Source organism: Tachysurus vachellii, chromosome 5 (genome assembly GCF_030014155.1).
Source record: "Tachysurus vachellii isolate PV-2020 chromosome 5, HZAU_Pvac_v1, whole genome shotgun sequence".
NCBI classification, from domain to species: domain Eukaryota; kingdom Metazoa; phylum Chordata; class Actinopteri; order Siluriformes; family Bagridae; genus Tachysurus; species Tachysurus vachellii.
The window spans coordinates 8961409-8988742 of NC_083464.1; the positions used below are offsets into that span (position 1 = coordinate 8961409).

The 27334-nt window shown below is 40.8% G+C and overlaps 1 protein-coding gene across 6 annotated transcripts in view; it reads right to left on the reverse strand.

Moving 5' to 3' along the window:
• LOC132845572 (piezo-type mechanosensitive ion channel component 2) overlaps positions 1 to 27334 on the reverse strand; it is a 126362-nt gene that overhangs the window by 31751 nt on the left and 67277 nt on the right. For 4 of the 6 annotated variants that reach the window (XM_060869641.1, XM_060869639.1, XM_060869645.1 and 1 more), the window contains 12 exons: positions 24095 to 24416; positions 23651 to 23864; positions 17680 to 17848; positions 17277 to 17414; positions 8925 to 9048; positions 8083 to 8231; positions 7651 to 7881; positions 7125 to 7239; positions 5009 to 5205; positions 4737 to 4885; positions 3980 to 4153; positions 2033 to 2259 (listed from right to left, as the gene is read on the reverse strand). In XM_060869641.1, coding sequence (XP_060725624.1) covers positions 2033 to 2259; positions 3980 to 4153; positions 4737 to 4885; positions 5009 to 5205; positions 7125 to 7239; positions 7651 to 7881; positions 8083 to 8231; positions 8925 to 9048; positions 17277 to 17414; positions 17680 to 17848; positions 23651 to 23864; positions 24095 to 24416 — 2209 coding nt within the window. The remainder of the gene's footprint in view (positions 1 to 2032; positions 2260 to 3979; positions 4154 to 4736; positions 4886 to 5008; positions 5206 to 7124; positions 7240 to 7650; positions 7882 to 8082; positions 8232 to 8924; positions 9049 to 17276; positions 17415 to 17679; positions 17849 to 23650; positions 23865 to 24094; positions 24417 to 27334) is intronic. The other 2 variants (XM_060869644.1, XM_060869643.1) reach the window with 1 other exon arrangement.

The following is a 27334-nucleotide window of genomic DNA, read 5'->3' on the forward strand; positions in this document are numbered from 1 at the left end:
GTGGTTAGCACGTTCGCCTCACACCTCCAGGGTTGGGGGTTCGATTCCCGCCTCCGCCTTGTGTGTGTGGAGTTTGCATGTTCTCCCCGTGCCTCGGGGGTTTCCTCCGGGTACTCCGGTTTCCTCCCCCGGTCCAAAAACATGCATGGTAGGTTGATTGGCATCTCTGGAAAATTGTCCGTAGTGTGTGATTGCGTGAGTGAATGAGAGTGTGTGTGTGTGTGCGTGTGTGTGTGTGCCCTGCGATGGGTTGGCACTCCGTCCAGGGTGTATCCTGCCTTGATGCCCGATGACGCCTGAGATAGGCACAGGCTCCCCGTGACCCAAGGTAGTTCGGATAAGTGGTAGAAAATGAGTGAGTCAGTGAGTGAGTGAGTGATTAAATAATTTGAAAATAATGGTTTACATTAAAATTGCCTTTTAAGTATTTACAGTATTTTTTATTAACTTTTTTTTTTTTTTTTTACCAGAGGCCAAAAAACTTTGAATTTGCGCCTGTTTTTTTATGTCTATTTTCAGCACTGAATTTCTAGTGTCTTTTTATCTAAGCTAAAAGAAGCAATATATTCAAAGAAAATGTTATTTTTTTTTACACAAACCTTTATCTTCTGTGTAAATAGTGATATCAAACGAATTTCTGCTCTCAAGTGCTAAAATTTTTAGTATCTTGAAAAATTTGTGTAAGATAAAAAAGTCTCTGAAACTTTTCCAGACTAATTTTTTATCAGACTTGTGTCAATAAAATAATTCATTTGATTATACTGAAAATATCTGATAATTCTGTTCCATTCCAAGGAATAGAATCCAAAGTAAATTCACTAATATTTAATCAATAATAACATTTAAAATAAAACTCCACTTAAAATTGCAAACAAATTAATGACGACGTGATTTACTTAAATTTGTTCTCCAAATGAAGATACTGTAAAATGCTTCAGAATCAGTTCAAAATTTTCTGAAAACATTATAAGCTGTATTATAAGCCTTATAACATCATTATAAGCTGAACTAAATTTTAAATTGTATGAATATAGCAGCATGACCATAAGTTAATAAAGATGCTGATTACATTTGTCTGATTTGGTTTATTATTAAAAAGCATAAGTGTTAATTACTTATTTGACTTGTTATGCATTAACATTGAAATGTAGTTTGTGCATGTTAATTAACCCTTTGTGTGGAGTTCAGATTAAGCTAAACTGTCTTATATTTTGACTAAAAGTGTTTTGCATTTCTTAAAAATCATCCACATTTGCAGATGCATTTTTATGCTTCTGTAGTTGTTCATCACCTGTATTTAAAAAATCAGTTAAAAATAATAAAGAGTAATAGGAACATTGTTCCATTTCAGTGTATTTCTAGATTTATGCCACAAAGGTCTTTATTATAGTATATTTTGCTACCGAATTATAAATTGATCCTAAAAACAAACAACATTTTCATTGTTAAGTGTGATCCAGTAATTACAAATGGTAACTATATTGTTTGAGATTGAGATAAAGATATTATGTGTAAAGAACTTTCAAGTATTTTTATTTTATAATTATTTATGCAGTGCTTTTAAGACCCCGACAATGTTTCAGGTCGATTTGACTCAAACAGTACCAAAGGGTTAATAGTGTTAAATAATGTCAGTGAATGTTACAGTTATCATACTGAGTGTACAGAATCACTGCTCAAGTATGGACTTTGGCTGAAAGGAATGGAGTGAGAGTAACTGGAAGTAAAGTAAAAGGTTTTTAACGTTATATACTGAGTGCAGATGAGAAATTGTGATTTTCCTTCCTTCTGATGAACAATTCTCTTCTGCATTTCAGTCAATAGTCAATAAATTCTTGACCCTATTGAATATGAAATGTAAATGTTTCTGCTTTAGTGCCTGATGACTGACCATTATTCTTCAGTTAAACCCCAATTCGGCCTCTAAACCACAAGATCCACTGAGACATATTTAAGTTAGCATGTATATAAGGGTAATATCATATAAAAATGTTAAGGCTATAATTTACAGAGTGTGTAGTGTAAAAGTTACCGTCTCCATGATCAGGCTCTGGTTCTGATAGTATGTGACAGGAGAAACTCGCTGTTTTGCAAAACACTTCGCATATCTCTTCATCTTTTTCTTCTCTTATCTTAATGTCATCCTCATCCTTAATGTCAAGATCCACTTTCTCCCCAATTTCTTCATCTTTTTCAGAGGGGTTAAATTCAGGTTTTATCATTGATAAATCTGCCAAACTGCCATCAAGGTGCACAAGTCTGAAAAAGAAAAGGTCAATACGCATAAAAAACAAAGGCAAAGTAGCTTTAAATAAATTTGACATAGATTTACAATTTCATAATTCAACCTCCATTTAGAGGGATGTACTGTTACTTCTAGCTCAACAGTGAAAGATCTGAGTGTTATATTAGACATATTGGAAATTTTAGAAATATTGTTAAGCTAAGAAACATCCTATCTTTATCTGATGCTGAGAAGCTAGTTCATGCATTCATGATCTCCAGACTAGACTATTGTAATGCATTACTAGGTGGTTGTCCTGCATCTTTAATAAATAGGCTACAGTTAGTCCAAAATGCAGCCGCCAGAGTTCTAACCAGGACGAGAAAATACGATCATATAACCCCAATCTCTTAAGTTTAGAATTGAAGTTTAGAACTAGTTACGTACAAGGCTCTAAATGGTTTAGCTTGCACGTATCTAACCAGTCTTCTAACATGCTACAATCCTTTATGCTCTCTGAGATCACAAAACTCAGGACTTCTGGTAGTTCCAAGGATATCAAAGGCGTAGAGCGTTTTTCGTATTTAGCTCCTAAACTCCTAAGCTTCCTGACAGAGTTCGGGACTCAGACACACTTTCTCAGTTTAAATGTAGATTAAAGACATATCTCTTTATCCAGGCTTATACATAATACATCTTACAATCGTGTGCTCCAGTAGATACACATTATTATCTAGTTCTGTTTAATATTACGAACAGCAGCTACGCTAATTCCTCTCCACTTTCTTACATTTACATTTACAGCATTTGACAGATGCCCTTATCCAGAGCGACGTACATACAGTAAGTGCTTAAATCTCTAGCATTGAATACATTAATGCTGGCTCACTAGGTTACATACTTAAGATACCATGAGTTTAAAACATTTGTTCAACATTTCTTCTCTTTTTCTACCCATCCTGAGGCATCCAGTGATAGTGCCAGCTCCAGTTGTGTTCAAATAGAAGTTACCAATTCCATATGGTCTCTGAGGACAACAACCTCCAAATCAAAACAGAATTTTCAGAATTTATATGATTGTAGAAAGGACATTATTCAGAATTGAATTAAATTGAATAGATTTAGATCTTTAGTGAACAAGCCAGAGGTGATTTTACAACAAAACCTTTGTACAGCATTCATTTTTGTTCTTCTTTAATCATCTTAAATCAAATCAACACCCATAAAGCTGAAGAAATTTCTTAAAAATACTTACATATTATATAAACATACATATCCATGCATCCACATTCACAAAAACACGACACATGCTATTATATTTAGAATGCTGATAAATCATTGCTACAGTTTGCAATGTAACTCATTTCTTAAATAAAAAAAACAAAAATCCTGAAAACGACTGCCACTTTAATAGGAACACCTGCACATGAATTAGATTATCTAATCAGCAAGGTCACAAACTGAATGTTTTTTGTTTTTTGGACCATTCTCTGTAAACTAGAAAATGCTGTGTGTAAAATTTCCAGGAGATCAGCAGTTTCTGAAAACCTCAAACCCATCTGGCACCAACATCTATGCCACAATCACTGTCACTAAGATCACACTTTTTTCCAATTTCCATTTTATGCATTGTGCTGATTGGCTGATTAGATAGCTGCATGAATGTACAGGTGTACATGTGTTCCTAATAAAGTCTGTGTTAAATGTAGGTGGGGAAATAATTTAGGTTTGAGCTTGTTTTCTAACAGGGCTCACCTAGAAATGGTGCTTTTCTGCTTGTCCACGACTGCCTTGATGTCGGTGAGCTGCAAGAAGCGTTCGTGGAAGTAATGCAGGTGGAGGATACACACCAGCAAAAAAGAGGTGGGGATGAAGATTCGTGTGAAGAGAGCTGGAACAGAGTACCTCTCCAAGCCTAGATCTTCCAGCCTACACACACACACAGAAAGAGAAAGAGAGAGCAAGAGAGAGAGTGTGAGAGAGTGAGAGAGAGAGTGTTAGTTCAATAAGATTATGTAGACAAAGTGTTAAACCTCACTTTTCAATTTTAGACTTCACTTTTTTTTTATTTTTTGTTTATCGTAACATATTTTTCCAAAAATAAAATATATAAATATATAAATTAATAAAAAGCTGTTGCATGTAAAAATGTAGAAACGTAGAAATAAGCAGGGCGTCTTTCGGTTGAACTGTAAGCAATTCTTTAAATGAGATAATGAGATTTTCTCCCTTATCATTTTTGGAGTTAACTAGATTTTAAATGACTCATGATTGGAATATATTTGCAAAATAATACACCACAGTCGATTCTGAAATGTGTGTTGTTTTCAGATCTACATACACAAAAGACAAACACAAAATATGAGCATGTGAAGGAATTCCCAGGCCACCACATACTACATACAGTACCTCTATGTACAGCCAACATCTTCACTTTGTCACTAGCAATCCAAATGTACACAGACGTGTCTATGAATATGTTTATATCGTCCTGCCATGCATTTATACTCACTTCTCCTTGCTTAATCCAGTCATATTGGACCAGACGTGTAAAGAGGACTCAAACTGAAATGTGTAGATGAGGATAAGCACAAGCATGGTGTACACCACTACTGACATCCAGAAGTACTTCAGCATCCATCTCCACCTCTCATAGTTCAGCTGCAGAAAACAGTATACAATGGAACTTTTATCAAAAAATGTTTTAAACCAAAATACCTGCCTACGTATACACCATTCTTAATAATGGAGAAATTACTGAGTAGACATATATTACTGACCCACCTGATAGAGTGCTACACAAAAGAGGAACAACATCATATAGATGATCTTGTACATGACGATGCGTCCCTCGAAGCTTACGAAAAAGAACATTCCTCCACAGATGTAGATCCAGTACTTATTCAACATGGCCATGAGTGTACTGCCCAACACATCCATCATCTCTCTCTGTCCCCCAACTTCTCCATCCATATATTTCTCTGTAATGAGAGCACACACACACACACACACACACACACACACGCACATACAAAGATACACATGTATCTCTGAAACATTGAGCCAAATCATCTATACTGCTGTATACTGTTTTCTATACTGCTAATCCTACACAGGGTAACAGTGAACCTGGAGCCTATCCAAGAGATCTCAGGGCATAAGGCACTCTAAACGGTGTGCCAACCCACCACAGCGCACAACTGCATGTACTCACACACAAATTTACACACTACAGACTATTTAGAGATGCCAATCAGACTACAATGCACATCTCCATGCACACAGTGTGGTGGCAGGAATCAAGTTCAAGTTCAAGTTCAACTTTATTTATATAGCACATTTACAAACAGCCACACGGCTGACCAAAGTGCTTCACAGTGCGTTTGACATTACACACACACTTAAGAATACACACATGCACAATAAAATAAAGTTCAAAAAGCTAAAATAAGAATTATTAAAAAAGTAGACAAAATAAAATAACCAGTTTAAAAGAAAGTGATATAAATATAAACCATAAAATATAAACAAACATAAACCCCTGGGCAATCATGAGAAGGCTAGAGAAAATAGGTGAGTCTTTAGCATGGACTTAAAACTAGAAATGGAGGGTGCCGTCCTAATCTCTAATGGCAGGGAGTTCCATAGTCTAGGACCGGCCACAGAAAAGGCACGCTCTCCTCTACGCTTAAGCCGTACACGAGGGACCACCAACAGAGCCTGGTCAGATGAACGAAGACTTCTAATAGGAGAGTAGGGATGAAGAAGTTCCGGCAAGTAGAGAGGAGCGGTATTATGGAGAGACTTATAGACAAAGAGTAAAATCTTAAAATCTGTTCTCTGAGAAATCGGCAGCCAGTGTAGAGATATGAGAATGGGAGTGATGTATTCATGTTTGCGACAACTAGAGAGAAATCTGGCAGCAGCATTTTGAACGAGCTGGAGATGCGTAAACTGAGTTTTATAAAGAGTTACAGTAATCTAAGCGAGAAGTTATAAACACATGAACAGCCATTTCTAGAGTCTTAGGGGTAAGAAAGTGTTTCATTTTGGAGAGAATCCGCAGTTGGTAAAAACTAGACCCAATAACAGACGAGATGTGTTTGTCGAATTTTAAGTGCTGATCAAAAAAGATGCCAAGATTCTGCACCCGTGAAGATCTAAAAACAGATAAACTCTCTAGGTTGATGCTTGAGGACTGAGAGTTCTCAATCTTCAATCTTCAAATGCTTGAGAATTCTCAAGGAATCAAACTCACAAAATAATAAAAGACAGAATATTTTTTCTTTTAAAAAAGAATTGAGCTTAATTGTCCTATAAACTAAAGCATTTTTATTAAAATACCTACAAAAGAAATATAGCATCAGGCTAAAAACATGACTTAGCATGACTTTTTTTTTTCATTTACGCTCTTTCACATAAAAATTACATACAATACATCCTGTACATACAATACAATACTATCCTGTAAAGATCAAGAATAAAGTATAAATATAATTAAATGTATTCTTACGTATGTATCATGTATCACTTATGTCACTTATAAATGTATCACTTATGTTGTACATATAAACATTCCAGTTTAAATAAAAACCTTAAATTAGGCCATTTAAATACTGCTGTTATCTATAAATTTAGAAATATTATGTTCAGAAATGTTATGGAATCCACCTTTTTATTTTATTATTTGTTTAATTGTTGGTTGATTGATTGATTGATTAGTTGATTGGTTGATTGATTGTTTGATTGCGATCCTCCAGTTTTTGCTAATATTGACCAAATACCGAATGATGACAGATGCAAGGTTGGTCTATAGGATATCAAAATGGATTATATACATATATACCTACAAAATATACATGAATGTCACTGGAAGTTTAATCAAGAGAAAAGGTTTCACCTTTTGAAGTGTCCTCCACCCTGATATCAGACAGCTGTGTGTCATCTTTCTGTCTCTCGCTCCTTTCTGTCAAAGCTTGTCTTAGCAATAGCCAGAAACTCAGAAGACACAAGATCTACATACACACAAAAATCTTTTTTTAATTGACATAGGAGTTTCTTTTTTTTAAATAAATTTTTAGGATAATTAACAATATTTTTGCTAATGTTCAGAGACATTATGGGTCAGAGAGACTAATGGGTCAGAGAGACTGACTTGATATCAATGAATATGTGAATGCTGACCATGCTAAATTGGTAGCCAACAGTTTGGAAACACATTTAATAGCCATTTCGATCCAGTACCGTTTGAATAAAGCAAATTTTAGACACATACCTCAAACAAAAAGTCTAATACATTCCATTTGGTGTAACAGGACAATAGTCTAAATTTAATTTGACCTAAATATTTTGTTAATCCATTCAAAGTAACTAGATTCAGACACAGACAAATAAACACACACCCGCTCTCCTGTGACGCTTCCTACCTTGGAGCCTAGTTCTCGAAAGGGCACCTCCTTCTTGAGGAAAAGGCCTGGCACCGGCTGCAGCGTCTGGAAGCTCCAGATATACTGCAGAACAATCAGCAGGTCCCCATAAAACACCATAAAGGGAGACGTGATCATGGCATACTTTCTCCTGTCTCGGACCATCCACAAAGTGCAAGACCAGATGAGGAAGACAAAAGTCAGCCAGCTCACATATGTGATACTCCATGCCTATGAGGAAGAGAAGCTTGAATGGTTTAATCACACTGTAGGCTGCATGTTGGAACAGGAGTTTTTTGTGTTTAGACATAACTCTATATTAAAAGCTGGCTTATTTTTAGATGTACCTTTGCCTGTGTGTTTGCTACATTTAGAAAAAAAAAAAGGGAGACACACTTGACTCCATCTTCAGCTTAAAAGCCAAACACTCACCATCATGGCAATGAGGGCACAAATGTAGCTCTGCTTCATAACAAAGCGAAAGATCTTGACCACTGCATTCACTTGGACGGTCCTCTCAGGAAAACCTGGGACTCCTGAGAGTACAGGGCTGATCTCATACACACTGGTGTGCATTCTCTCTGTAATCACAATACAATCACAATTTACAACAATACTTTTTTTCTATTTGTGTCACACAGACTATTTGCATATGAGAGGTATCAGAGGGATATAATTAAAATAAAGTTTCAAAAAACATTTAAGCCATAATAAAAATGTAATTATTTACCAAGAATATATTTTAACATCTAATCACTCACTTGTTACAGTAAGTAGCCATAGTATCATTTAAAAGAATGACTTCCACAATAGTTACAAATTTTAAAGTTAACTCATACCAAGTTGAATTCTCAAGTCTGATTGGTCAGAAAGTGTTGTTTACTTTTCTCCAACAGCAGCTCTAATGATAGTGTACGCAGGTTTTATATAAATGCTCTCATTCTAATAGGTCATAGTTTCTACGGTAACAACTTATACAGAAATGTGTATTATAATGCTCCACATATTTTAATCTCTCTTTTAATCTCTTTACTATTATCTAATAGTAAAGGAATTAAAATGAGTTTTTATCAAACAAACAACATTAAATGCAATTATAAACAGATAGAATTATTATGCGTCTCTTTTTTAGTAGTAAGTAGTAAGGGTATCACACTGTCATTGGATTTTATTCTCTACATACTGCTATAGCCTTCCAAGGTACAAATACATATGTGAAATTTTATTTGAAATTTGCTCCTCTATAGCTTTGTCCACTGTAAGGAAAGACTAACCTATGTCCGACTCATCGTGGCTTTTGTATTTAGGGGTGGAGTAGAGTTCTGCAGAAACTGGCCTGTGCTCCCGTGACAGAGTCATTAGATCCATGGGGCCTCCATTGGATGTCACAATCAATACCTGAGAGACAATTCAATATCCATTAATGCATTTCACCAGCTGAATAAGACATCATTTTTGCAACATAATACACACTATATATAGGCCCATATTGCTAACAGGCCCATAGCTTGTCTATATTTAAACAATTTGTTAAATTTTGTTATGGTGCATCATAAAGCAAGCAAAACTAATACTTTAAAATCTAATTTATGAAAAAAAGATACCACTCTAAATGTATCTTTTTAAATCCCAGGAACAACAATATTATTTAGAAAAAAATCATTAGTTTGCAGTGGTTTCACGGTGAACTACTGTATCTTTTATGGCTGTGTTTTATGGTTAGTGATTTCTATTCAATTTAGGAGTTCACTATGGTACTTATAGTGAACAATATAATCCCTTAAACTGTCAGAAGTTATCATGATTCAATCAGTTATTTATCTTCAGTAACCACTTTATCCTGGTCAAGGACACAGATGATACTCATCCTAAGGGCAATAGGAATGAAGTGAGAATACACTCTGGATGGAAAACTCAGTCTCTTTTAGAGCACACTTACCATGATATCACGATATCAGTGTTTCATATAGGTCGATATCGATAATTATTGATCTTTTTTATGACACATTTAAAATAAGGACCAGGAGAAAAATATATTACATTTAAACATTTTTATTTTAAACTTAACCTTCCTCTGATCATAATCCCCTCAGTTATTAAGACAGAAATGTGAACAACCATGGGAAACTCAAATAATTAAAATGTAAACATAAGTCTAAAGTCACAATGAACATTTAACAATTATCTCTTAACATTTAAGGTGCTAAATGAAAAAAAAAAGTAAGAAATGCTTAATAAAGTGTAATAAAATAGTGCAAAGTGTTAAATATAAACATAGAGAAACCTGAGAATTTAGTGCAAGCTTAGTGCTATTGCATAATTTGCAGACGACATTGGTCTGACTACCAATGTTGTTTACACAACAAGTCAGTGAGCTATAACTGAATGTTGTCCTCTATAATATTCTGTTGCCTTTTTTACAGCACTAGACCTTTAATCTCCATCTTACTATAGGTTATTTATATTCTCACTCTCTCTCACTCACTCATTTTCTACCCGCTTATCCAAACTACCTCGGGTCACGGGGAGCCTGTGACTATCTCAGTCGGGCATCAAGGCAGGATACACCCTGGACGGAGTGCCAACCCATCGTAGAGCACACACACATTCTCATTCACTCATGCAATCACACACTACGGACAATTTTCCAGAGATGCCAATCAACCTACCATGCATGTCTTTGGACCGGGGGAGGAAACCGGAGTACCCGGAGGAAACCCCCGAGGCACGGGGAGAACATGCAAACTCCACACACACAAGGTGGAGGCGGGAATCGAACCACCAACCCTGGAGGTGTGAGGCGAACGTGCTAACCACTAAGCCACCGTGCCACCATGTTTGTTATATTTAATCATTTAATTTAATTTATATTAAATTATTTTTTCTATATTTTAGATTTGTTTTGTTTCTTATTTAATCTCTTGTTCATTGTGCACTGCACTGTGTGAATAATAAAAACCATGTAGCTTATATTTACATTTAACATTTACTGCATTTGGCAGACAGCCTTATCCAGAGCTTTATAGTCTCAAATAATTAATACATTTACACTAATTCACTAGGTTACAGACTTGGGATAACATTAACCTAAATCTTTTTACACTTACTGTAAATTCATATGTAAGATTACTCACTAGACCAAGGGAGAAAACCTGAACTCACCAGAACCTGGTTTGGATTCTGCCACTCCATTACTTGTCCATTACCTGACCCAAGTTATACTGTTTGTTTTTAAAGCTTTAGACTGTTTATCTACCACATTCACTTATTGACAATATTTGGCAGACACCTTTATCCAGAGTGACTTACATTTTTAGCTCATTTTATACAACTGAGTAATTGAGGGTTAAGGGCCTTTCTCAGGGGCCCAGCAGTGGCAGCTTGGTGGACCTAGGATATTAACTGTAGTCCAATACCTTAACCACTAGGCTACCACAGTCCCATATCTGACCTACTGTCACTACACTACTCAGATAATAATAATAATAATAATAATAATAATAATAATAATAATAATAATAATAATAATATTAACAGCAACAATAATAATAATAATAATAATAATAATAATAATAATAATAATAATAATAAATCAGATGTGCTCCCTGTTCTAGTTTTTAAATCAACAGACTTTTAACTGATACTATGTATGCACAACTATGCCCTATATCACAATTTCTCTGCAAATTTATGTGATATAATAAAACGTATGATCTTACTTGGGTCTCCTGTGATTCTGAGTGAGTGACCACCATTTGTTCCCCAGTTTATATTTTGTATATGGAACAGTCACTGGCCATGATTGGCCATTGCTGGCAAAACGGCTTCCCTTTCGATACTCCACTCATACTGCGTATGGGGAAAAGCTCCTTTTTTCCTCAATACTGAAGCCTTTTTTCAATAACGCAGTACAACTGCACTGCCATTGGTTTAATCTGTAAACTTTTTTAAAACCAATGACGGCGCTGCGTAGCTGCGCGAGCCTGTGGCGATGCAGCGCGCCAAAGCCCGCTAAAAAGGGGCGGGGCGTATAGCTATATAAGCAGGCAAATCGCCAGAGGAAATCAGATCTTACTCCTTCAGCGACGACTTCACTTCGCTGAATTTCTTCTGAACGCCTTCGCTGGATTTTTCGCCGTTGAATAGGCACCGCAGCGGACCAGCTGAGACCGCCGACCGCTTGCAGCGCCGGCGCTCTATAGACAGCCGTTTCATGCGCCGTTCTCGGGTTGCCGGCTTCCTGCTTGCAGCCGCTTCTCAGCGATCTCCTGCCGCCATCCGGCGATCACAAAAAAGAGCTTTCCAGCGGTTTTCACCGCTCTAAAAGAGCATTCCTACAAAAAACGCCGTTTTAACGGCGGCGGCCATGCCGCGTCACAACTGTGGCATATGCAGAGTCCCTCTGCATGAGAATGACGGCCATGATGAGTGCGTTTCCTGCCTGGGTAAATCCCACGCTGAAACTGCACTCACTGAGTCCTCATGCTGCTTCTGTGAGAGCATGAGTCTCGCCTCTCTGCGCTCTCGGATCGCTTTCTTTAATGAAAGTGACCCCGCCCCTCACGCCCCCCCGTCCTTTTCCTCCCGCGAGCCGGCCAGGAAGCGACAGCGGGGTAGAGGGGCTCAGCGCCCGGGTTTGGGTGAGCTCACGCCGGCTCGGCGCCCGCGTGCCTCACCCTCCCCAACGAGAGAGCCGTCCCCCGTCCTCTTCTCACGCCCAGAGCAGCGTCCCTCAGCTGAAGTGAGTGACCTCGTCTCATTTGGCGGATCGGAGGACGAGCCGCTTGATGACTCCATGTCACTCGCGGCTTCTGAAACGGAAGACTGGGCCGGTGATTCTAACCCCGCCCACTTGCCGTCGCGAGAGCCCATCGACGCCAAAGCTGGGATGGATGCTGAGCTTCTGCGCATCCTCTCCAGAGCCGTCGAAGATCTCCATCTGGAGTGGGCCCCCCCTGAGGAGCCGACGCGCAGCAGGCTGGACGAGTGGTTCCTGCCGGGAAGCCGCCAGGCCCCCCGCCAGCGTTCTGCCCCGTTCTTCCCTGAGGTGCACGATGAGCTCACAAAGTCGTGGCGCGCCCCCTACTCGGCCCGCCTACGCACTTCCTCTGCAGCTCTCGGCGCAGTAGACGGCTCTCAGGAGAAGGGCTATGAGCAATTGCCGCCCCTGGATGAGGCCGTGGCTGCTCATCTCTGCCCCCCCGCGGCTGTGGGGTGGAAAAGCAAGAGAGCCCTTCCTTCAAAGCCCTGCAGGATGACATCTGCCATGGCTGGCAGAGCGTACACTTCTGCGGGCCAAGCTGCTTCAGCACTACACACCATGGCCATTCTACAGGTGTTCCAGGCAAAGCTTCTCCGTTCCCTGGATGAGTCGAGCCCTAGTGAACCTGCTTTTTGCGACCTCCGCAGCGCCACAGATCTGGCCCTGCGTGCCACAAAAACCACGGCCCAAGCCATTGGACGATCCATGGCCAACCTGGTTGTGCTGGAGCGCCACCTCTGGCTTAATCTCACTGAGATTAAGGAGAGCGACAAAGTGGCCTTTCTAGATGCCCCAGTCTCTCCATCCGGTCTCTTCGGGCCGGCTGTAGAAGGGTTTACGGAGCGCTTCACCGCAGCACAGAAGTCGTCCCAGGCTATGCGGCACTTCCTGCCCAAGCGCTCCACCTCCGCCCCGAGTCGCCCCAGGACTGCGCCGACTCAGCGCCAGAGCAAACCTGTCCCTTCTGCCCCCCAGGTGGCGCCCCCTAAGGAGCAGCACCCAGCTCGCCCCACCAAGCGTGCTAAACCGCCTGGACGTCAGGGCCCCCGGCAGAGGATTGTGCTGGACCCGACGCCCTCTAAATCCTCCTGATCGTTTGGGAAGGAAGAGGAAAGAGCAAAGTCCCGCCACGGCTGGACCACCCCAGAAGCTCTCTCGCCTGCCGGCTATGCGACCTGGGCCCACCGTTGTTGCGTCCACGCAAAGCACTGTTATGACAAACACAATAAAGATTTCACATTTTCTAAAAGAGAGCAATTTTCCTCTTCCACACTTGTCAGTGTTCAGGCCCCTAATCAGTGGCCTGCCACCCGACATTATCCAGCCCCTTGTCACGCGGGCCGAGGCCTGGCAGGCCATCCCCGGAGTGTCCAAGTGGGTGTTGGGAATAATAAAATGCGGCTACTCACTGCAGTTCGCCCGGAGACCCCCACGTTTTCGCGGGGTGATTCCCACTTTGGTAAAGCCGGACGACGCCCAGGTCCTCCGCACCGAAGTGCTGACGCTGTTGAGGAAGGGAGCCATAGAGATGGTTCCTCCCTCAGAAAGCGGGTCGGGGTTCTACAGCCGTTATTTCCTTGTCCCCAAGAAAGATGCCGGTCTCAGACCCATCTTAGACCTCAGACTCCTGAACCTCTCCCTCATGAAACGGAAGTTCAGGATGTTGACACTGAAGCAGATCCTCACGCAGATTTGCCCCGAGGACTGGTTCTTCTCGCTGGATCTGAAAGATGCTTACTTTCACATCCAGATAGCCCCACATCACAGACGATTCTTGAGATTCGCGTTCGAGGGTGTGGCTTACCAATATGCAGTCCTTCCCTTTGGGCTGTCTCTAGCTCCACGCACTTTCACGAAGTGCATGAACGCGGCACTTTCCCCTCTGAGACAGATGGGAATCCGCATTCTGAACTATCTCGACGACTGGCTCATTCTAGCCCAGTCGCGAACCGAGCTAGACCACCACAGATCTGTGCTCCTGAGCCACTTAGAGTGCCTAGGACTCAGGGTCAATTTTGCCAAGAGCTCACTGCTCCCCAGCCAACGTATTATGTTCCTAGGAGTGGTTTTCGACTCAGTCCGCATGAGGGCGGTCATATCACCAGAACGCGCTCTGGTACTTCAGCAGCTCGCGGCCTCTGTCTGGAACAAGGCCTGTTTCCCTCTGAAGTTCTTTCAGAGGATGCTAGGGCTGATGGCTTCCGCCTCCCCAGTTTTACAGCTTGGCCTCCTACGAATGCGGCCCCTGCAATACTGGCTGAAACTCCGGGTCCCACCTCACGCTTGGCGGCACGGCCGCTTTCGCGTCAGAGTCAACCAGGCCTGTCTAGCAGCCCTGGAGCCTTGGATGAACCCTGTTTGGTTCAGCCGTGGAGTACCCCTACAGGCGGTTTCCAGAAGGACGGTGGTCTCAACAGATGCGTCCAACCTGGGTTGGGGCGCTCTGTGCGAGGGCAGACCAGCCTTCGGCTCGTGGTCGCACGAGGACAGCCATCTCTATATCAACTGCCTCGAGATGCTGGCAGTAGAACGAGCCCTTCGATCGTTTCAGGCGATCCTGGAAGGGCGCCACGTCTTAGTCCAGTCGGACAGCATGACAGTGGTGTCCTACATAAATCACCAAGGTGGCATTTCGTCCAGCCGCCTCTACATGCTGGCAAAGCGCCTCTTGGAATGGGCATTACCCAGGTTGCAATCGCTCAAGGCGACACACATACCTGGCAAGTCGAATCTGGGAGCAGACATGCTTTCGCGGAGCAACGTCCCCTCGGACGAGTGGATGCTCCATCCCCAGACGGTTCTCAAAATCTGGGAGATTTTCGGGAAGGCAGAGGTCGACCTCTTCGCCTCAGAAAGCAACTCTCATTGCCCAACTTATTTTTCAAAGGACACAGATGCGCTGGCCCACGACTGGCCCAGCCTCCTTCTTTACGCTTTTCCCCCGATCGCTCTGGTCCCTCAGGTCATCAGACGAGTCAGGGAAGACAGGCACAGAGTCCTCCTGGTGGCCCCACTCTGGAGGAGCCAAGTTTGGTCCTCGGAGCTATTCAGGCTTTCCATGAAAGCCCCATGGCCGATCCCCCTGAGGCGAGACCTCCTCTCTCAGGCGAACAAGACAATCTGGCACCCGCAGCCAGAACTCTGGGCTCTGCACGTATGGTCCCTCGATGGGAGCCTCTGAGCCTCCCCAAGGACGTGCTACATACCATTGCTCAGGCGAGGGCCCCGTCTACGAGACGCCTCTACGCCCAGAAATGGTCAGTCTTCGTTGACTGGTGCTCCGCACGGAACGAAGACCCTGTTGAGTGTGACGTATCTCCGATACTGTCATTCCTCCAAGAGCGTCTGGACAAGGGTCTCACCCCTTCCACGCTCAAGGTGTACGTAGCAGCCATCGCAGCATTTCATGCTCCTATTGCTGGCCAATCAGTGGGTCGAAACGGCCTCGTCGTACGTTTCCTGAGAGGTGCTAGGCGGTTGAAGCCCCCACGTCCTCTCACCGCTCCCACTTGGGACCTTCACACGGTCCTTGAAGCGCTCAAAGGGCCTCCCTTTGAACCGCTGCGGTCAGCTGGCCTTCGGCCCCTAACGCTCAAAACCGCTCTGCTACTTGCTCTAGCATCAGTCAAGCGTGTTGGCGATTTGCAGGCCCTCTCGGTGAGCCCTGCATGCCTTGAGTTTGGGCCCAATGACTCAAAGGTCATTTTAAAACCCAGGCACGGCTACGTACCTAAAGTTCTCTCAACGCCATTTAGAGCGCAGGTAGTTTCTCTCTCGGCTCTGCCTCTGTTGTCAGGTGAGCAAGAGCTGAATTTACTCTGCCCAGTGAGGGCTTTGAGGGTATACACTGAGCGGTCACAGCCGTTCAGGCAATCTGACCAGCTTTTTGTCTGCTTTGGTGGCCGCACCAAGGGGTCTTCGGTCTCAAAGCAACGCCTCTCGCGTTGGATAGTCGACGCTATTGCTCTATGTTACTCTTCTATGGGTCTTGAGTGCCCCATAGGAGTAAGAGCCCACTCCACTAGAGGGATGGCCTCTTCATGGGCCTGGTCTGGTGGTGTCTCTATCAAGGACATCTGTGAGGCGGCCAGTTGGTCCTCGCCGTCCACTTTTGTCAGATTCTATAACCTGGACATCCCGACCTTGCACGCTCGGGTTCTTTCGGTTTGATACGACGGCCTCTTCAGACTCCGTCATCATACCACCTCCGGGGAGCTTGCTCCCTCTTAGCAGTGTTGCGTCAAGGGTTCGACGGCTCCGGCCCTCTCACTTATCCTCTGGGCCCCAGGGTGCTCAAGATAAGTCTTATCGTTCCCTACCGTGGCACGGCGCGGTTGAATTCGTTCCCCATACGCAGTATGAGTGGAGTATCGAAAGGGAACGTACTCGGTTACGAACGTAACCTCGGTTCCCTGAGATACGGAACGAGTACTGCGTTATATGCCGTGCCACGATGCTGCGGCTTCAGTGTCGTCGCTTCAGTCGTATGACCTGATTTCCTCTGGCGATTTGCCTGCTTATATAGCTATACGCCCCGCCCCTTTTTAGCGGGCTTTGGCGCGCTGCATCGCCACAGGCTCGCGCAGCTACGCAGCGCCGTCATTGGTTTTAAAAAAGTTTACAGATTAAACCAATGGCAGTGCAGTTGCACTGCGTTATTGAAAAAAGGCTTCAGTATTGAGGAAAAAAGGAGCTTTTCCCCATACGCAGTACTCGTTCCGTATCTCAGGGAACCGAGGTTACGTTCGTAACCGAGTACGTTTTGTGCAATTAACCATGAAACCATTTTAATTGTTGTAAGAGATGCATGCATGTTACTATTTAAAGTGTTTCTGTCATAGGAAATAGGAAATATCCATTCTACCTTTCTTTCGTCTGGGAGATAGCGTGCCATCCTCCACATCTCTCTCTTTTTCTCTGCTGTCTGATGGACCTCGGTGCTTACAGGAGATTGCTCATTCTCCTCTGTCACTTTAGCTTCTCCCTCTTTCTTTTTTATCTGCTGGATAAGCAATATGGATCATGGATCATTATACCTACTGTAAATAAGATTACGTCCTTAATTGCAAATGAGTTAGGGAATCTCAATTACAAAGTAATAGAAGTCAAGAAATGAAAACAAATGATCAGAAACAGAAAATGATGTTTGAGTCACGATTTACAGGACCGTTAATCACTTTACTGTTACTGCATCAATTCATTGCTATTTTCCAAACTGAAGGACTAAACCGAACCCTTAGGATCAGACAGCTTGTCTGGAGACTGACCGTGTTCACCGGTTCCTGCAGCCAAAGGCGGACAAGTGTGGCCAGCGTGTAGTACAGCACCAAGAGCATGATGGGATTGACAAAGTGGTGCCAATCGAGCTCAGGGTTGACTTTAAACATCCAGGTGTGGGAACAGTCACTCAGCACCACTGGAGAAATACCAAACAGACTGAAACAGAAAAGAAAATAGTAAGGAGCTGTTGGTTAAATATCACAATCATGCATTTTTGGGAAAGTTCAACGTATATACAAAACTCGGTGTATTTCAACACTTGTTCAAATGAATTTCTTAAAACATTTTACAAGAAATCATTACTGAAACTTCCACTACAGCTCTGTGTTTTTAGTCTATCAGCTGCAAATCCACAGCTGCTTCTCTTCAATATACAGAGACACAATTCGTCTATCGTAGTTTCTTTTTTGTTCTTGCAATAGAGTGCCTGAGGAGCAAATCAAAACCAACAACCTCCTGTTTAAGAGGATAGAAATAAAAGAAGGAGGCAAAAGAGCAGCCAAAGAGAACAATACGAGCGAGCTTTCCATCTGTCGTTCGGTTTCAGTTGTTACCCCACATTTTAAATAACCAGAATTGTTTTCATCTTGTCACTTTTGACTATGGTTATAAATTAAAAAACCCACAATGGAAAATAAAGCTTAAACTTGTGCCGCTCAAATGATATATTCGTTATAGCTTTTGGATTTGAGTTCATTTCATATGCTATGGAATACAAATAAGGCAAAGCCTTTTTGGATCTTCCAAAGCAAACGAACATCGTTGGAGTCCATGCTGCCATCATGATATAATTATTTGTAGACGCAGAGAAATAAAATCTCTTTATTTCATTTAAAACACATACTTACAAGGAAAGGAAAAGGTACCGAATCTGACTGTGGTATTGTGGGATTTTTAGGATGCTGCTCCAGCTTGTTGTTGAAACCCATTTCTATGTTAGATATAAAGAAGTCTTCCACAGAGACCAAAAGTGGCAATAATTAATGCCATTTGTTAGGGACATGTTTTTGTGTGCTCCACTACAAAGGCCCCTCGTTACTTCTAACATGGTGGTTTACTAAATTGCTATTTTTCTGCCCTCAGTGGCTCATTATTGCATTTTAGATTAAACTGAAACGAATGCACATTTGGGCAAAAAAAAACAAAACACTGATTTGTACTGTTTTTGTATTAACTACCCTCGAACATCATTTAACTTGATGGTATACTGAGACCATGACTTATTTGTATTAGCATAAGGATGTGTTTTTGATTGAGACTGTAAAACACTGTCGTAAGTCTCTCTTTATAAGGGAATTTGCTAAATGCTGGAAATCTGGAAGCTTGAGTGCTTTGTAAAGCTTTTTTGTTATTTCAGCTTTATCTATTTCAGATTGCGTGAAAAAAGGGCACTATACTAGGCCATTGCTTGCTGTAGTGGCACTCTAAAGAGTACACCTTTTGCACCTTTTCTATTTTCTCCCTAATTTATTCTAGACTAATTCCATCCTAGCAGCCCAAACTCTCATGTCCTACTACAACTACCAACCAGAAGGATGAAGCCTAACACATGTTTTTGTTAAGACTCTTGAAGTCAACCAAATACGTATTTTTTAAATTGTTGCTCTTGTACGCAGTGCAGCGTAACAGATTTGAAGGAATGCACTATCCTTCTTCTTGGCATATGCAATCTCATAGACAACACGTTATTGTCTAGTGCCTGTATGATGTACATGTAAGAGTACATGGTCAAGTTTGCTTCCTTAAACCCTCTTGGCATTCTTTTTTTCACCAGTTCAGATCCCAGTATGCATGCTTTACCTAGAAAAGTGCATAATGTGTCTCATTAAAGGTTCATCATAAAATGTAATAACAGTCTAATTTATATTGAGCACCAAAACCGTGACAATTAAAGATACACCTTAGTAATATATAACTGAGGGTGCATAAGAGAGATTAATTTGTAAAGATATCCTGTTTTAAATAAAAGAAAAACAATTATATTATTTAAAAATCATTCACCTGGTGGCCTTCTATTAAATCTAATTGATTTCTATAAAATTTATATACCGTCAGTCTCTATGAAAAAAAGGTTTCCTCTATATGTACATTATTTTCTTTCTTCAGCCCTTTTCACCACACAAATACTCTGAATGCATTTCAAACCTCATTCTGTAGCTCACACACATAAAATATATGCATTTTATTGAGCCTTTGAATGTGGAAGAAAATTTCAGGCACTGCCTTTTATGCTAGACCGAGAGAACGAAGTGATAATGTTTAACACATTGAGGTTTAGTTTTTCCCGGAGGTTAAAAAGCCTGTGTTTATTTGTGCTGTTAGGTCATTGTGTAATTCTACATTTTGTAATCTTGGTTAACAGCTCTCAAATCAACATGAAAAAAAAAAGACTTCAAACAAAGAACAGATCTGGGATGGATCCTTCCTATCACACTGTACGCACCCTGTACAAGGCCTGCTCCATGCTACTCAACCACCAAGTGGCTTTACTTTGATGAAGACCTAATTTGGAACAATTGCATCTACTTGATACAGCATTTTGTCTTTTTTTGCTCTCCCACTTTCTGTCTTTCTTTCTCCGGCGATTTGTGAAGAATTCCCTGAAACCAGCTGTGTAATTTCAGCACAGGCCAAGAGGCATCCTGCCGTAATGAGAACCACCTGGACCTTCGCAGGCTGTCGCTCCCACTTCCCTTTCTCTTAGTGTGAGCTTCTGAGTGAGATTTTAGCATTTTGTACGGAATAATACACATCTATACAGGAATCAGCCTCAAATGTACACAGAGAAATGACACATTTCTTGCTGGTTCTATGAAAAGGACTGAGGTACTAGAGGTATGACATATATAAAGGTCAGATATGCATCAAGCAGATAAGAAATCTACTCTTAATGCCTTTCAGAGCACACTCACAATCACAACTGTGTAAACAACACACAACGAGCACACTCAGAATCACAACTGTGTAAACAACACACAACTCTTACATCTCAACAAGAACCAGAACCTTGTTTCAATTAGACCTTCAATGAGTCTCTCTTTGCCCTGCTATATAGAAGAATATAGAGGCATGTTGCTTGTAACATATATATTACAGCACAGCGAAATTCTTTCTTCATACATCCAAACTTTGGAGGTAGGGGTCAGAGCACCGGGACAGCCATGATACAGTACACCTGTACCATGGCGGGTTAAGGGCCTTGCTCAAGGGCCCAACAGTGGCAGCTTGGCAGTGCTATGGCTTGAGACACCACTGCCCCATGACTGAAAAAAACTCGATGGACAATGTGACCCTACAAACACCGAGCGTTACTTTAATATTAGAACGTGCTTCAACTTTTGTTGTTTAACAATATTTTTTTGGTAACTATTTCTTAAGCTTCTGGGAACTTTCTCTTTCAAAGTCAAGCACGGATGGCGGATTGTAAACGCAATATGTGAGATTACAAAAAGGAGCAGTTTGTTGAAACAATTTCACAGTTCTAAAATAAAAGGACTAAAAGGTTATTAAAAAAGATCTAACTTGATTTCCCTGAGGCCAAATTATATAATTTGGACCTGTTTTGTTGTGTCCATGTTGAATTAAATTCTGTGACATTCAATTGAATTGTGACATGGCATTGAATTTCTTTGACATGTCGCACTCCACAGTGGCGCTTAATGGCTCGTATATAGAGAGCACACGTAGTTCTTTAAGAATTTTGTAGGTCTTTATACGCATTTCTGTTTGTACTGAGCCTACATGCCTTTTTTAATCACTAAAATTCTGTGTAAATATATCTATACCATAAGAAAAACATCTCACAACAGCATCCAGTGATAAAATCATTCATATGTTTATACCGATTGAAACTTTTTATTTTTTTCTATTTTGACCCGAGTGAACTATTTAATTCCACTCGGTTTATGAGGTTCAAACATATGCTGAATTGCTCTCATAAACATGTTTATTTATGGTAATCACACATGCTACACATGCACTGGATAGAGATTAGGTTGAAAAGGAACCCAAATAACAACAACTACAACAACAACAACAACAAAATAGTGCTGTAATATTCCTTTCAGATTCTCTTCCCATGTTTGGTACTCAGTGTTTTTCCACTAGACGTTCTCTGTACAGTTACAGAACAACACCCAGTTCTCTCCCAATTCACGTCTCAGCAGTTTCAGCCAGGCCAAAGAATTTCACAGATGAAAGATGGCACGCTGCTCTACCTTGTGCAGCTGTCAAACACATTGCTACCTGGCTGATTTAAAGGATTTATTCAGCCTTTAATCAAGCAGCAGTGTATTTACTGACAGCAGACTGGTGCAAAATGCTTCCTGGAGCCTTTAACTCTGTACACACTAAAAAAAGGATAATTGGTCGATCAGAGTTAAGAGAAAATGTATTGCATGTTGTTGTTTATGGTCTTTCGGCTGCTCCCTGTTCCGGGGTCGGGTTTTACACCGGATGCCCTTCCTGACACAACCCTCCTATTTTATCTTCTGGGCATGGGACTTAACTCTTCAGTGGCTAGGTTCGCTCGCTGCCTGGGAATCGAAACCAGGCCACAGAAATGAGAGCATAGGATCCTGCTGTTGGACAACCAGGAGGCAGAAAATTAATTCATTCATTCATTTTCTACCGCTTATCCGAACTACCTCGGGAGCCTGTGCCTATCTCAGGCGTCATCCGGCATCGAGGCAGGATACACCCTGGACGGAGTGCCAACCCATCGCAGGGCACACACACACTCTCATTCACTCACACAATCACACACTACGGACAATTTTCCGGAGATGCCAATCAACCTACCATGCATGTCTTTGGACCAGGGGAGGAAACCGGAGTACCCGGAGGAAACCCCCGAGGCACGGGGAGAACATGCAAACTCCACACACACAAGGCGGAGGCGGGAATTGAACCCCCAACCCTGGAGGTGTGAGGCGAACGTGCTAACCACTAAGCCACCGTGCCCCCCCGGAGGCAGAAAATGAATTGTTTAATTTACATTAAAAATATTCTCAAGTATCTAATCTACTAGATAGGATTGTATAGAAGGAGTGTGATCAATTGATAAGTGACGTTATCGAATATCAAGTAAGGATTTTGGTGCTGATAGGAAGAAATTGTATAATCTTTCGTATTAATTAATTAGTATGAATTAAACAGTGTTTAAACAGTGACAGCCTCTTCATGTTGCTGCCTCACAGCAGCAAGGACACAGCAGCTTTGAGCCTAAGCTGAAGTGTATGCACAGAGTTGAGCTTTATTCCACGACATGATGGTATGATAACCAATTGTGTTTAAGCATCTCAAAAGATTCACTTGGAACCTATGTTCACATTTGAATTAAGTAAATAAATTCACACACACACACACACACACACACACACACAGCCATCAGATTTATTGTATCAGACTATATCACACACACACAAACTCACACAGACACACACAAACATCATGTGCTTGAGCTATCATTCAATCTATCTATGAATCTATCAGACTGATCCCAAAGGATTGTACCATACACCCACACACACGCTCACACACACACACCTAAAAAAAGCTGTAATCATTGGTCACAGTGTGAAGGCAGGTCACATAAAAGTGCCTCATGTTGAATGAGTTAACACACAGCTGAAAAGCCTTTACACTGAGAAAACAAGCATGACCAAAATCAGACCATCAACCTTTAGACATTTTATGGACCTTGTTTTACACCACCTATATAACAGTCTGCTTTCTACAATGACATCAAATGCACCATTCTGCAATTCAATACCTAAACCATCTAAAAAAACTTTGCCAAATATGGAGATACTAGTTTATCCCAGAAAACAGTGACATAAATCAGCAATACAATGCAGTACGACTGTACATGGGAAAGTCATTGCCTGGTCCTCTACTCTGAAATCTACAACAAACACAGAAAGGAAAAACCTCAGTGGATGCAGCCTGTGGCCTGACCTGGCGTAACGATCTCCAGGAGGAACAGCTTCCTGGAAGAACTGGAACTGGTAGAGGTAGAGGATGATGAGATGTCCTGCGCTGAAGATCGCCATCAAAACACAGAGGCAGCTAAAGAGCAGCGTGTCAAACGAGCGGCAGAAAGACCACCATGTGCACAGGCCCAGAAAGGTAAAGAAGTACATGGCAGAGGTGAGGGAGGGTAACATGATGCCTGCAGGGTGACACAAAGCACAGTAAAGATTTAAGCATCAATACATATACATTAAAAACTTGCTCAGTGTTTGCTTAGTGAGCGTGTGGCAATATTTATGGAAAGAATTTTGAAAAATATAAGTGTATTAAGTACTACTAAGTGTATAAAGCTACAGAAGCAAAATTTAGTTTAAGTGGGAAATAATTGTTTTTAATGATATACAGCAAGCAGTTTCTAGTTATATATACCTGTAAAGCCCAGTAATATGGTTACAACTACTTTTCCTGCAGTCGCAATCAGATTTCCAATGATTTCCTTTAGTCTGGAAGCCACTTCTGCTATCTGCCGCAGGATCTTCATCTTGGTGCTCTCCTCCTCCTCTTCCTCAGGCTCTAACACCTCCAGATCTTCCTGCCCGACGTCTAAATCCTCATCAGGTGGTTCACAGTCTTCATCACCCAACTCAAAGTCTTCCTCAAGGCGCAGCTCGGGCTCCAGCTCAAGCTTTTCATCGTTCTCCTTCTCTTCCTTATCTGTCTCCTCCTCCTCTTCTTCATCATCATCCTGCTCCTAAACAGATGGGAGAGGGACGAGCTTATAAGAGTTCTGATTCACTTCTAATGCAAAATATTTGACTGTACCTTGAGTAATATTTAAACAAATCAACATACTCAACAGATATTGCTTTATAAGCTATAATAAAATAACTATCAGGTAATTTTAACGAGATTTATTCCAAGTCTCTGTACTCTCTATAATATTAAAACCCAGTACATCATAAAGAAGAAATATAAATAAACAAATTAAATTATACTTGTTGAATTCTCAAACATGATCTGGAATCATTTCTATAGTAGCATCTTACACAAGTATTGGAATTGCTGTGCTTGTATTGGAAATGCTGTGCATAAACATTTACTTCTACTGTGTGGAGACGTATATTTAGCATTTTTTTGGAAGAAAACAAAATAGGATATAATATTACATTGTGTCATTTTTTAATACATCCCATGATACATTTATTATTTGATTAAATTTTTTTGTGTAATACAGTATAGTGTAATAAAACACTAGAAGGTCTTAAAGTGAGATAATTACAAGTCAGGCTGCAGCACATCAGCTGGTTGTTTGCTTCCAAAAGTACACCTCGTTGTCTTTTATTCCTTACTTAGTAGGACAATGTGATGAAGAAATTTGAAAATTCAAATACTGTTTATGTTTTTGGTAGATTGGTAGATAAAAGAATAAGTATTATTTATGTTTTCATTCAAAAAATGATGTGTCATTGCATTTATTAAGTTATACCAGGCTACACACTCTGTACAAGGGTGGACCAGGATAAAGGTCTCTGTGCTTGATTAAGTCTTGTCTGTTTATTATGACTTAAATTAGGGCTTCTTAAATCCATTTCCCCCCTCGTCCCACCTTACTAAGAGCTTAATAATTAGTCAATCAGGTGATGGATCAAGTGTTTTAACAGTAAAGACAATTTCAAACAGTCCCCAGGGAACCTCATTCAGGATTGGAGTTAAACACTTCTGTCTGAAATGTATAATTTATACACAAACACAAAAATACTTGTACCAAACAAAAAGGATAACAAATCAATATATTATACAATAAATCAACTGCATCGCTAACACAATTATTTGGTCTCTTTAAAATAAAGTAACAAAACACATAAGTGAGCTTTACTTAACATAACTATGACTTTTTTTATACTAGCATTATAATATATTATGACTGAGGCTAAAGTCCTTCTGAAAGTCAGACAAATGATGAACAGACTGTCGTCTGTACAGTTATTAACACTACAACTTGACCTACGGGTAAGGACATATCTTCTAAAGTGATATTTATCCAAGACTGAATACATCTGAAAATATACAGAAGTGCTGTGTAGCAGTTAAACATACAGATTTCTTTAAAGATGATTTGTCACAATGTCTATTGTTAAAAAAAATAATAATAAAAAAGGGAACATTGACTTTTATACACAAATACAAAATGTCAGTATGTGTAACACTATGCAGAGGCCAAACTAGAAAGAAGAAAATTTCCCAGGACCTGATAAATCTAATCTAAGGTAAATCTAATCTCCTTGAGTGGTTTCAGCATACCAAAGTGACTCCACTCCAGTTGTACAAAGCACAGCTGATTTAATCACAAGAGGCTATAACACAACATGACTCAATTCAGACAGTTAGAGTCCTGTTACAAAAACAATGCATATGACAGACACTAATGTTCTATTTGGGACAGAGATGTAAACTCTGCTTGCATACTGTAAAATCCAACGAGTTTGCTCTGAACACACAAACGCATATACATACGTGTACACACACACACCCACACACACACTCACACACACACACACACGCACACACGATCATTCAGCAAAAAGTGGCCTCTGAAGTTCCCCATCCTCAAAAAAAGCAAACATTTCTTCAAACTTCATTAGAGTAAGATCAAGATGGCATATGAGACGCTAACTCACATATGAGCTCAATTTGAAAGCTGTTAGGAGTATTTCCTCCGAATGTCATTCTCAGGCAGTGTGCGTAATAGTTTACCATTTGCTCGCTGGTAACTGTGGTAGAGTTACTTTTTTAAATGCATTACAGTTTTCTTCTGTTTAAACACAGATTAAATGACCGAGCTCAGGTGAACCAAAGAAATACTGTATATTTTGGAGATTCAGTCAAAAATCGCCAGTTTGTTTAACCCTACTATACATTTCATACCACTGTGGTGAATGAAATCTCTGTGCAGCACCATGAAAGAATTATCTAGCTAGGTAACGTTGTACAAACAAACCTTTTTCACATGGGTAAGCAAAAGGCAAAAAGAATTCCCTCTATGATCTGTTTAAACTCAGACATCCTAATTGATTAAATGGGTTGCATTTGGTGAGTGTGGTGATGTTTGTGGAGTCTGGAGGGATATCAGCTATGCCATTCATCAGTGTGAAAGACTAAGGAGGTTCATCTCACATACTGAAACTTCCTCACATATAAGAAATTCCTACATATTTGAACATTCATTCATTCATTCATTCATTCATTCATTCATTCATTCGTTCGTTCGTTCGTTCGTTCGTTCGTTCGTTCATTCATTCATTCATTTTCTACCGCTTATCCGAACTTCTCGGGTCACGGGGAGCCTGTGCCCATTTCAGGCGTCATTGGGCATCAAGGCAGGATACACCCTGGACGGAGTCATATTTGAACAAATAACTATGATGCGGTTGGATTTGAATATCGGTCTATTTCACATACAGGCTAACCTAAATCTGTCTAACTTTAAATAAGTTAAATCATGCAAAGGGTGAGACCATTTGATAAATAATACATATCAAAAAGTTCACCTGAAAAATGAAAAATAGTTATAAAGTCTAAGAACATGTTGTCATTAATAGTCAATAAAATGACCTAGCAAATGTTCAAAGGCTGCACTCATATGAATCTTTTTTATAATCTTTCAGAAAA